The 12,558-nt window shown below is 36.9% G+C and overlaps 4 protein-coding genes across 4 annotated transcripts in view; 3 read left to right on the top strand and 1 right to left on the bottom strand.

The window, feature by feature from the left end:
* Window positions 1-769, top strand: part of CBG12231 — a gene marked incomplete at both ends in the record, with an annotated part of 3,102 nt that extends 2,333 nt beyond the window's left edge. The window contains 2 exons of the mRNA XM_045238328.1: window positions 297-530; window positions 578-769. Coding sequence (XP_045094785.1) covers window positions 297-530; window positions 578-769 — 426 coding nt within the window. The remainder of the gene's footprint in view (window positions 1-296; window positions 531-577) is intronic.
* Window positions 770-3,725: 2,956 nt separating this feature from the next.
* Window positions 3,726-4,815, top strand: Cbr-fkh-10 (the record flags this gene model as incomplete). Its single annotated transcript, XM_002639830.1, has 3 exons — window positions 3,726-3,926; window positions 3,971-4,099; window positions 4,561-4,815. 3 exons carry the CDS (start codon window positions 3,726-3,728, stop codon window positions 4,813-4,815), a joined length of 585 nt encoding a protein of 194 aa, XP_002639876.1.
* A 530-nt stretch (window positions 4,816-5,345) lies between these two features.
* CBG12233 lies at window positions 5,346-6,211 on the bottom strand (the record flags this gene model as incomplete). Its single annotated transcript, XM_002639831.1, has 5 exons — window positions 5,346-5,445; window positions 5,502-5,621; window positions 5,665-5,923; window positions 5,973-6,071; window positions 6,115-6,211. 5 exons carry the CDS (start codon window positions 6,209-6,211, stop codon window positions 5,346-5,348), a joined length of 675 nt encoding a protein of 224 aa, XP_002639877.1.
* A 445-nt stretch (window positions 6,212-6,656) lies between these two features.
* Cbr-tag-72 lies at window positions 6,657-8,817 on the top strand (the record flags this gene model as incomplete). The annotated part of the gene is made up of 6 exons (XM_002639832.1): window positions 6,657-6,780; window positions 6,828-6,953; window positions 7,003-7,109; window positions 7,157-7,335; window positions 8,103-8,282; window positions 8,397-8,817. 6 exons carry the CDS (start codon window positions 6,657-6,659, stop codon window positions 8,815-8,817), a joined length of 1,137 nt encoding a protein of 378 aa, XP_002639878.1.
* Between the last annotated feature and the right edge of the window lie 3,741 nt (window positions 8,818-12,558).

The raw sequence follows: 12,558 nt of genomic DNA, 5'->3' as shown, positions 1-12,558 counted from the left end.
TCTCGCCCTGTGGTGGAATTCTTCAGACAAATTTTCAAAGTCGATATTTTGACCCCAAACTTTGGCAAAATGTTTCCTATAGTTTTCTCCAGTCTTCCGCAAAGTTTCAGCCAAATTGGAACACTCTCCGAGTTTTCGCGGAGTTGTTTTCCTTTTTTGCCGATTCCCTGAATAACCCCATAATAGTTTTCAAATTTTCGCAACGTTGTTTTTCCAAGTTGTTTCGAATTGGTGGTACAACAGTTTCAGAGACAATGTTTTAAACGATAAATCCTACCTATCTTCTCTTTTTTCAGTTCAATGCTCCTCAAGCTTCATTCATCTCCGGACCACAAGTCAGTAACGTCGCTGGATTCACACCTGGTGTTGCAGAACAGGCTAACTTCTCGAGATCTGTTATACCTAACGGACCTTTTGGTAATAGTAATGCTGGCGTTGCTACCTTCCCTGCTGATGTATTCGGAGGAACTGGAGCTGCAGGACTGTCGGCAGCTGGAGCTCAGTCAACCAGAGTTATCGTAATTCGTAACGTATGAGACTATATTATACATGACACCCAACCAATCTTTTAATTCAGCTCCCAACCGATTACACCTGGCAAATTGTCCGAGACCGTGTTCGTAACTTTGGAGAAGTTGATTCTGTTGATATGATGGCTCCGGGAGCTGCTCGTATTCGCTTCGCGTCATTCCAAGACGCCGAACGTGCTCGTGCTGCTTTATATGGAACAACAGTTGAAGGAAGAGTTATCAGCGTCGATTATGCGTGATTCCTCTTATTTGTTAAATTATTGTCTCAATTCACTCTTACGAATCATGATCTTTTGCTCTTTTAATTTTACCCCATTCTCCACTACAATCATCTCTTTTCTTCCAAGAACTATTCTGTTGGAAAACTTTAAACATTGTTTATAATAAAACCTTGAACAATAAAATCACACTATTTTTACTCTTCAAAATTTCATATGCAGAGAAAGGAGCCAACAAACTGAAGTTTTAATAATAAGTCGTGACAAGTGTCTTCAGATGAGCGGCACAATTTGAGGTGCTATTCACAAGAAGACGACAACGACAATTTAGTGTGTTGGTCGCATCAAACAAGAGCTTCACGCAATCTGATTTGCGCGCGCACCCGCTGACGCCGTTTACCGTATGCCCTTAATTGCGTTTTGAAGACGTCTGCTTCATGAGAAGAGATAGTCACGCCCACAAATTCTTTTGTTAGAAGACGTCTGTGATGAGCATTTTGTGTGTGTATTTGTATGCGCTCAAAACTCACAAAGCGTTTGTCCATGTTTTTGACGCTTTCAGAGAGATTACGGTAGTTTTAAAAATCAGAAAATACATCATTTGTGCAGTACTTGCCGAACTTCTCCTCATTTCCGCTATTAATATTCTACAACAAAAACATTAGAGCGGTGGTCGTGGCCGAAGGTCCTACAACGAAAACTACCGTAACCTAAAAATATTTTATTTTCCGGATTTATTTTCTCGATTTTCGTGCGTTTTCAGTCAATTTTATTTTTATTTTTTCGCAAACAAGTCAGAAAATAAAAAAAATTTAGTGAAAAAATTCACTACAAACGCAAGAAAATCGAGAAAATAAATCCGGGGGATAAAAAAAAAAGTTTAGGTTACTGTAGTTCTCGTTGTGGGACTTCTCTTTTCCAGCTCCGACTTTTTATACCAGAATAATACATGTGCCTAGTATCGTGTCGAAAGAACCATGTTCTCAGATATATATCCCTTTGATTTGTTGAAACAAATGTCGACCTAATTTTGTAAAGAACTTCTTGTTTTGAGTTCAAAGTAAAAGCGGTGAATTTACTTTTCGAGAGTTTCAAAGTTTATTATAGTTGACTGAAATCGTCCTCGTATGTCTGAAAAAATTAAGAAAAAAACAATTTTCCCAAATAATTCTCTTTTCTCTCGTTAATTACACTGAAAACTTTCGGGAGTATATTATCATTTTCAAATCTGAACAACGAAATTAACCTTTACAGTCTCTACCCTCTCTTGTGTGTTCTCTTTATCTCTGTCTATTCGCTTCATAAAGTACACCTGTCCTTTTTTTTAAATCCATCTGCTCTTTTTTAATGGGAAAATGAACCGAGGAGGCGGGACTAATGAACTGTATCTTCGCCGTTTTGAGACGGCAAGTGTTCAGTATTTCAAATAGAACATTTTTAACTGAATACAAATTTTGTGATTGAAAAAAAGGGTATTTTTATAAACAGCTGTTTCTTTCATATTTGGTATTCGATATACCGTATTTCATCTAATAAAAAGACCACCCAAACCGTCCACTTTGAGCACAATTATTTCGATTTCTTCGAAAGATATCAAGAATTCGTCAACAGAAAAAATATGGGTGATATTAAGATAAATAATTTTTTTTGCTACCGTCCGTGGGAAGTGACATAAAAAGTTTTGCAGTCCGATGATGAACAAGATTTGATCGTGGGAACTAGATCTCACTCTGCCTGCAATCAAGAGTTGAACTATAATCAGCAAAAACCGAAATACGTTTTGTAAAAGTTTAGAAACCTTAAAGTTTCTAGGCAAGGCGAATTTGATATCAACAAACCCAGCAAAGTTTATTCCCACTTAAATTTGGGAAAAAATCCGATTTGCCTCTTGATTAAGGTTTTAGCATTATCCCAGTTCCATTTTTCTGGTACAAAAACTGGAGCTATATACAAGAAACACTAGTTAGCGAAGGTTTAACAACGACAACTACAGTAACCTAGAGTATTTTTATTTTCCGAATTTTTTTCTCGAAAAATTGAAAAAAACGGGCAAAAATCTACATAGTACATCCGAAAAATAGAAACATTTATAGGTTACGGTAGTTGTCGTTGTGGGACCTTCGGTCACCGGCGTTCCTCTCCACAGCTCCGATTTTTTGTACCAGTATAATAGCTCCGCGTATAAAAGACCCATAAAATATACTTTATGCTTAAGTTTATATTTTCCTGTTTATCAGAAATGGACCACCCTTTCTGAATATTCCTCAACCTATGTTTTCTCTTCCCCCTCTACTACCAAATAAAGCGGTCCTTTTTTGTGCTTCCTCAGTCCCAATTGTTTCCCGTTGGCTCTCTTTATGAAAGTTGTTCACTCCCCCATGATAGGTGTGTATGTTCCGGAGGTACAGCTTTTTTCCCGCTGTTTTCACAGAGGTTCTACTTTTTGCCTATTTAAGGTATTTGTTGATTATGAGTCATGACCTTAGAATTATATGTTCTATCAGGGTTGTTCAGAACCGACTTCAGAATTCTGAAAATTTCGACTGGAATATTTCCGAACTTGTTTTCGCAATTAGAGATGTTTGGACTACTGTTTGACACATTTGTGATAAGAAAATAGGAATCTTAATTTAAAACTTGAATGTTGATTCCGAATATTCCAGGATTCGGACATTTTCAGACTCGGAATTCACTAGCTTCGGAACAACCCTAATATTCTATGAATCAAAAGTTGAAAGATAATAGTTAGTTCATCAATACCTGTATAAACCGTAACTCTGTGATGAAGCATCACCTTGAGTCACACAGCTGCTTCAAACAACATAGCAAATTGTTTGGCTTTATTCGGTTTAGTGTAATACCTATTCATCATTTGATATCTGTTGATGTTATAGTTCTTGTTTTACTCTTAATATCAAAACTCTGAATTTTCGTATTTTTCTACGATTGTTATAATTTCATCCATCCAAATTCCAGAATGGAAGAAATCCTTCGTCAACTTTTCTCTTCAAACCATCCATTATCGAAGGAATCTTCGTTCCCACTGATTCCTTTACCACTTGATGGTTCCATCCTGAATCCATCTGAATGTCATCAACCGAAACCTCAGCATTCATACATCGGACTTATTGCAATGGCGATTCTATCTTCTCCCCAGAAGAAAATGGTTTTGGCAGAGGTAATTATTTTTAAAATTGAAAAAAACACAAATATGAATTTCAGGTTTACGAATGGATCATGACCGAGTATCCTTACTTCAGAAGTCGTGGTGCTGGATGGCGGAACTCTATTCGACACAACTTGTCATTGAATGATTGCTTTGTGAAAGCAGGAAGAGCAGCCAACGGAAAGGTGAGCAATGTAACAGTATTTTTGAGCTCAATTATTTCGATTCCTGTTAAAGATATCAGAAATTTGTCTACTGGTAAAATATTGGTGATGTTATGATAAACAATTTGCGATGTCGACAAATGTCGGATATCTTTCACAGGAATCGAAATAATTGAGCTCAAAGTTGACGGTTTGAGATGGCTTTTATTTAAGGAATTTTTTTCTGTAACGAGTCGTATTCACTTCGTTTTGTAACGATTTGTATTTCACTTTTTTTAAGAAAAAAGAACAACCACTACCATTACCGTAACCGAAAAAAGATGTTAATTTTCCGGATTTAATATCTCGATTTTCGAGAATTTTCAGTCGATTTCTGACCAAGACCATCGGCGCTCCGATGTTTTTGTACCAAAATAATAGCTCAAAAATAATTTTAAAATTTGGAATAAGATTAATTATTAGTCCAGATATTTCTTTTTCAGGGACACTACTGGGCCGTTCATCCTGCCTGCATTCGTGATTTCGAACGCGGAGATTTCAGAAGACGTCGAGCTCAACGGAAAGTTCGTCGTCATATGGGATTGCAGGTTGAAGAGGGCGATTCGTCAGACGAGGAAGAATCTGCGGGGTCTGATACATCACCGCCAATCTTCTCTCAGGCATTCTGGAATCTTGGTTGTGCACGCCGAACACCAATTAAGTCATTCACAATCGACGCCATTTTAGAGCATAACTGAAGAAGGATATTTCAAATTTATACAAAAACTATAAATCTTTGTTGTTTAATTAGTAGTATGCTCTCGACTCTTGATTGTTTCCTGTTACGCTCCCAAATCTGACGCATCCTTTCTATTCTCCCCCAATGTCACTAATTCCTACGGGCTGTCTTTCTCCAATTCCCCTCTTCCCCCAACAACTTCTTCGAGTTTCCTGTTGTGTTTAGTGCAAGCAATGCAATTGTGTTTATCTTCATAATCAACTCACAAAAATGAAACATGCTGGAAATAGACATTAAAGAAAAATGACGGAAAATTTCGCAACAAAATTTCGCGGTATACAAAAAAAGGGAGAAAACATCTTAGTTCGATTAGAGCAGAAGAGAGATAAGGCTTGTTAATTTTTTAAATCATTAACTAATTAAAGACTCTAGAATCAACGATGAAGGATGTTTTACAGGGGGTGCTTTTAAAAACTGGTCAGGGACTGTTTTTACAGCAGAAAAATACGTATTAAAAAAAGAGATAAGCATAATAATACAAGATTTCATTTATTCGCATCCACCTTCCTTCTTTTTCTGAGGTTGTGATGTGACAAGAATTGGAATGGTATCTGGTTCATTGTCTGAAGACGCGTCGCTGTCCGAATCACTGAAAAAGAAAAATTAAATGAGAAAGATACTATGAAAATAAGAATGTCAACGAACCTAGATGGAGCATAATCACATAGTGCCTGAAGGGCTCCAATCTTTTTGATAACGGGTTCTTGTTTCGGCAACTTTGTTGGTGGTACAACTTCTTCTTTCTTTTCTTCTGGACCAGCGCTTCTGAAATATTCAAAATCATTACAGATCTGATTTTCCAACATACGTTGATTTTCTTTTGATGGCAGTACTTAAGAAAGCCGCTTGTTTAGATTTAGGTTGAACAGCTCCCGCTGAAGAAGTCGATGGTTTCAAAATGAAACGAGGCGCAGCTGGCTGATTTGCAGCAAGATGTTGAGTGACAGTCATTTCTTTTATAACTTCTTGCTCTTCTCTTTTCATTTGCATTTTAACAACTCTTTTGGTGGTATCCAGATCTGACAAAAATGTGCTTTCATCTTCGTCAATACCACGAACCATATTTTCTGAAATTTTTATCAATATTTTTAGGATTAGATGTTGCACAAATCTTACTGAGTTTTTTTGCTTCATCGATTTCCAATTGCTTTGCATCTTTGTTGTCTTTTAGCTGTTCGAACAGCGTCTTGTTACAATATTCCGGTTCAGGAGCAACTAAATAAAGACAAAACAGTTATGAGTTTTTTTTTTAACTTACGAATTGTATCTGTTGGTTTGCGAGCTTTCTCCCAAGCTTCTTGCCGAGCTTTTTTTTCTTCGTCAAGTTCGGTTGTGCTCACAAATCCACTCGTCATTTTATACTCTGAAGAATTTGAAATTGAAAAGAAAAAATTTACATTATTGAACGACTTTCATGGTACTAAAAGAAATTTTTTACATATTGAGGATATATAATGCGATATTGGCGAATTGACGAATCGATTTGTACCCCTGATGTATTCGATAAGTAAAAATCAATTATGTGAACATAATCAAAAATGAAAAGAAAGGAAGTGTCCTATTGATTTTCAAAAAGATGTTTATTGAGACATTCTTATGGGAAAATCGAAGAAATAATAGCGTTCTTTTCTCCACGAGTAGTCCGCGAGCTTGTGGCCTAGAAGTTCAAAACGCGGCCGAGGATTTTTGCGATGGTTTTGAAAAAAACTCGAAATTGAAGAAATTACAGACACTATTTTCCTTCTGAATTTTCGCTATCCTATTGAAATCAAAATTCAAATATTTCAATTTGCAGACACGATGAGTGCTGCAGAAGTTGCAGACCACTACAACAATGTACGGCAGGCTGGCATTCAAGACAGGAAGGAAAGTCGAATTTTTTTCATGCGAAACATGAACAATTGGATAAAAAGTCAACTCATTAGTAAGCTCAAAAACTATTTTTTTCAGCTTGCTAATTTTAAATTTCAGATGACGCAATGAAACTTGTGAACGAAAATGGTGTAAAATCCCCTGTCGTTCTGGACATTGCCTGTGGGAAGGGTGGAGATCTACGGAAATGGGATATTACTGGAGCAAAACATGTCGTAATGGCTGGTGAGTTTATATAAAACTTTTGACATTCAAAGATCTAATTCTATTTTAGATGTCGCTGATGTATCTATTCAGCAAGCCGAAGAACGATACAAAACTATGCATAAATACCCACATGATATTTTTGGGGCTCAGTTCATAGTTGCAGATTGTACAAAGGTTTGTTCAGAGAACACAATTCAACAATTTTACGCAGAATCTTACAGGAGAATCTTGACGACAAGATAGAGATCAAGGAGCCATTCGATTTGGTTAGCTGCCAATTTGCTATGCATTATTCTTTCGTAGATGAAGATTCTGCGAGAACTTTCCTGAAGAACGCGGTCGGAAAACTGAAACTCGGCGGAGTTTTCATCGGAACGCTTCCAGACGCAGACAGAATTGTGTAAGTTTTCAAGTATATTAAAAATTAGGACACAGCATTATTAGAAATTTACCAGCCTGTTCGCCGCGCCTCCGGCGCTTCAAACAGCTGGAATTAACATTTTCTTTTACTGTTCGTCGCGTCGCGACTCACTTTTTTTTAAAGATCACGTCAATCTATATTTTATTTTTAAAGGTGGGGGGACAGGAGATTTTACGGGGGATTTTTGGGGACAGAGTATGCATTCTACCGTGACGGTGTACAACGCTTAATGTCACTCTGCGTACAGCTGTCGTCCTCGCCTTTATGTATGCAATCGGGCGACCGCTTTTTTTTGCCCGTGAAGCTCAGTCGGTAGCGGCGCCGTACCCTCAATCATTGCCCCAACAAGTTCAACTCCTCGAGGGGTATATTTAAACGAAATTTCGAGAACATTATTTTTTCATGTCCCCTCACCTTTAAGTTTTTCGAAATTCGCGGACAGATTGACCGACAGAGAGAAAGAGACGCAACTTCATTTATTTATTACCAGCAAGCTGGTGCGCCTTCGGCGCGATTCAATCTAATTTTTTCAAATGTTCGTCGCTTCGTTTCTCACTTTTTCTAAATAAAAGGGTCACGTAAATATAAATGTGTTTTTCAATTTTTTTTCAAAAGCACAGACGGACCCGAGGACGGACAGACGCCTCTAGCGTTTTATTAATAAGGAAGATAAGAATGATTCTCAATACTAGCTTTTTGATTTTCTGCTTCAAAGCTTCACTCTCAAAATCTATAATATTTTACAGGTGGGCAGTGCGCAACGGTACAGAAGGAAAATTTGCGAACGATGTATGCAAGATCACTTATGAAAAAGTAGATGAACTTTCTGAAGGGAATGTACCTTTATTCGGAGCAAAGTTCCATTTTTCGTTGGACGAGCAAGTAAACTGTCCGGAGTTTCTTGCTTACTTTTCTCTCGTAAAACAGTAAGTCATTATTTTCGACTTCACCCAACGTGCTTTCGATTTGATTCTAAAAACTGAAAGCATGGTTTCATTATCCTCGGTCCAACATTAAAATATAGACTTTGAATTTTTCAGTCTCCTAGAAGAACATGATATGGAACTACTCTTCGTTCACAATTTTGCTGAAGCAATCACCAACTGGTTAGTACCCGGAAGACGTCTTCTGGAAAGCATGAAAGGTCTCGAAACGTTCCCGAATCGAAATCTCAGTGGGAAAACCGACGAAGAATATTTGGAAGCCAAAGCGAAAATTGATTCGCTCGGAGATAATGTGCCAAAATTTGTCGGAACACTTTCCAAGTCAGAATGGGAAGCGATTTGCATGTATCTGGTTTTTGGATTCCGTAAAAAGAAGACCACGGAAAAAAATCTCGAGTCGGAAGCTCCAGAAATCAAGAAAGTGACACCAGTACCATTAAATGAGGACACTGATAAAACAGCTGAAAAGAACGAGGAACGAATCGAAGAAAAAGAAGAAAATCCATCCCATTGTTAAAACCTTTTTCATTTTCTTTCGATCTCATGTCTATTTATTTTTCACATTCAAAAAATTGTTGATTTTTTTTATTCGCAATGATTTTATTTAACATCGAAGTACAATAATTTTTCGACACAAAAAACATGGCTCAAAGACGTTGTTCGAAAACATAAACGCATTAGAGGGTGACAGGGTACTGTAATTGTGTGTCATAGTGACTCAGATTCCAGATTGACGAGTAGAAACATTGCTGTCCACGCAATGTAGCAAGTTTAGAAAATAATCTAGACATAGATTTATCGCTCATGATTTTCGGACTGTAGAAGCTGTATCTCGGTCCTTGGTCTCGTGATATGTGTCATGTTACACTGAGGTTCGCGCAACAACAAAAAGTTTGCGGGAGTGTTGAGTAAAAATGCAGTAAACTTTTTGTAACACATTTCGATGATTCCAGAATTCTCTCGTTTTACAAAACGGACGACAGTGACCGTTATCATTGTAGTAGTCGTTCTTACTTTTTCCATTTCGTTTCGAAATTTTTTTCTGATTTCTTATCATGCAGTACCGTAATTGAAAATCATTCTTGTTACCCTTTTTTTTCATCAAGTTGGTTCTTCTTCAGCTAATTCCTGATCTAAAGTTTCCGACTGCTTGTAGGAGAGTTTAAAGTTAGGAAAAAGAAATTGTTCGAATGGTCGAGACAGTTGAAAAACATCAAAAAAGTTACCGTAAACACTCTAATAGAAACCACCCAAACCGCCAACTTTGAGATTATATATCTCGTTTCTTGTGAAAGATATCGAAAAGTTGTCAACTGACAAAATGTTTACCATACTATCAACAACATTTTATCAGTTGACCACATTTTTATATCTTTCACAGGAACCGAGATATGTACGCTCGAAGTTGACGATTTGAGGGATCTTTTATTAGAGTGTTGACGCTATCTCTTGAAAATGTTTTATAAACTTTTTCAGCAGAAAAAATGTATATTTTTATGTTTTTCTGCAACGCTGTGAATCAAATGAAGAAAATCATTTTCTACTTTATTCATTTCCTCAAAAAATGGTGTTTTATTACAGTTATGACGAATATTCAAATCATATCCCATTGAGTAAATATATGAGATTTGAACGACCCAGTTTTTCCAGAAAATGTTATTTTTTGATAATGGGGATCTTTTCTTTTGGCTCTTCTTCATTTCCGTTCTCGTTCATTTTCCTTCTTTCTCTCGACTAAATCCGACAATTCCCTTCTTTAGCTTCTGCACCATTCTCTCTTTCTTCTTCTCTCTTTTAGAAGATGTCGACATTCGAAGAGCCGTTCAGATTTATTGTTTCTTACGACTCTTTCTGCGTTTTTTTTCTTTGAGATCTTCCCACTTGAGTACCTTTTTAGTTCAACTGGAAGACTTCTAATATGTAGATTGTTTTCCATTCAACTCGGAAGTCAAATAATAAACTGCTCCAAGAACTGTTTCAGATCTTGTTGTCAATAACCAAAGCAAGAACTGGAAACTTATACAGGGTGGCTGAAAAGTATTGAGACTTTGTTTAGACTCAATTTCTTGAAAACAGAAAACCTGATGACTATGACTGCTAGTTTTTGCGAATAATGATTATTTTTCTAGTTTACATTTAGAAGGAAAACCTTGAATACCTTAGTTTTACCTAGTTAGAACATCAAATGTGATGTAGAAATATGAGCGACTCGCCGCACCTTGTTTTTAGTACTTCATGATGTAACCGCAGATTGAACAAAGGTTGAAAGTTCATGCTTTCAATATAGTTGGAAGAACTCTTCTAGATAATGCTCCTAAAATTTTAGATACCTCGATAACCTCTATTTATAGATATGAGTGATATCATGCAACCGACCAAATGACTCAAAAATGGCTCAAATTTTCAATGTTCCAGTTCAAACAGATAGAGTCAACAAAATGTTTTGAAACTTCTCAAATTATCATTTGTGCACATTTGAACAATTTGACAGTGAAAATCTTTCAAGCGATCCGGGTTTTTATCAAGATATGCCCTTTCGAAAAAAGCTCATTTAGTACTGCGCGGCGAGGCAAAAGTTGAGTTTGCGGTAATGCTCCTGCGGCCTACAAAATGACTTCAAATTGAAAATGAAAGTGTTTGAGACAACAATCGAGAGATGCACTATACATTCCATGTCTTTAAAGCTAAATTGGACTTGACCTTTTGACACAGTAAATGGTCAAAGATGACCAATTTTGTACTGAAAAAGTAGTCAAATTCAATCAAACTGGAATTGTGATCTTGTTACCAAAAGTAGATACATTCTAGTCATCAAAAAATCTTTAGAAGTCTTCCAGTTATCCAAAAACATCAATATTTCTAGAAGGAACCGGCTCGTGCCATTCCAGTGACTCCTTGAAAGTAGTCTCAATACTTTTCAGCCACCCTGTATATTGATCTAGGAATAGGTTTTATCCTTAACCTTCGCAGCGCGATGAAGAAAGGCTCACTTTTTCCCATGAGTTTTCTTGTGTACAAACGATTCAGCATACTAAAAGCTAGGTATGGAGATTTCTTCCTATTATAGTTATTTTCGAAAAGTGATGAACTAAAAGTGATGAACTGTATATGTTCCGAAGCGAAGTTACCGTATTTCCTCTAAGAGAAGACCACCCAAACGGTCAACTCCCAGTTAAATTGTGAAAAATATCGAAAACTGATCAATAGATGCCGAAAATATTATGAAAAACATTGAAAAACATACATTTTTGATATCTTTCACAGGAATTGAGATAATTGATCTCAAATTTGACGGCTTGGGTGGGCTTTAATGAAAAGAAATATGATACTCGTTCAGTGAAGTTTTTACAAAAATAGTCGTGAATTAAAGTAATGTTGATAGGCACACCTGACGATTTTCAGAATAATTTGAGCTAATTAAAAAATTATTGTACATTGTCAAAATTTGTTATGTTTTACTACGAACTCGTAATGCTTTTGTACTGTTGCTAACAAGCAGGCTGTCATTCATGTTTTTGTTATTTTTTCTAATAAGTTGGCCATCCTTTGGAAGCTTGAGGGAAATATTGGGATGTTCACATAAGGTATAGCATACATCATTAGAGAATGAAACTCCACATAAAGCTTCTCGGCTGTCGGCTCGTAACTTTTGGTAAGACGTTGAGTTGGTTGGACGGATATTGGTCAGGTTCTGGTTGGAACTTGCCCAAAAACGGCTGTATAGCAGACCATGACCAGACTTTGGTCACAAGTTGAATGTTGAATCAACTACCAGATATGAATCGTGTTGTAAATTTGTAGGAGTTTTGTCGGTTTTCGTAGCGGTCTTATCCGGAATCTGACCAACCTCCGAACAGAAGTTGCCAGCGACGCCCGAGTTGCTATATCACAAAGTTTTTAGCTTTTGGAAGCGAAAATTTCCCTAAAACTTTCCATTAGGTATCATTTGCTAAGGAACGGTGAAATTTGTAAATACACGGTTTTTCTAATTTCATTCATCATTCCCCGTTTTCATGTCCGTCGGTTTCTCACATTTCCGACAATAAGTCTTCGTCACAAAATGCAAATAAATCCTTTCTTCTATCCACCGCAACATGTTCCTCGTTTTCTTCCTATTTTTTTTGGTGAACCCGCAAAAGGCAAAAAAGGAATAACCTTCAGAAGATTGATGCCATAGGGAGCTTGTCGACAATCCATTCCTTATGTGTTTTTCCGATGAACGGGCATTCATAAGAGGACCGGCTGAGAGTGTGTCCGT

This window comes from Caenorhabditis briggsae (assembly GCF_000004555.2).
Source record: "Caenorhabditis briggsae complete genome, chrI, whole genome shotgun sequence".
Taxonomy (NCBI): Eukaryota; Metazoa; Nematoda; class Chromadorea; order Rhabditida; family Rhabditidae; genus Caenorhabditis; species Caenorhabditis briggsae.
This window is presented reverse-complemented; position numbering and strand designations above follow the sequence as displayed.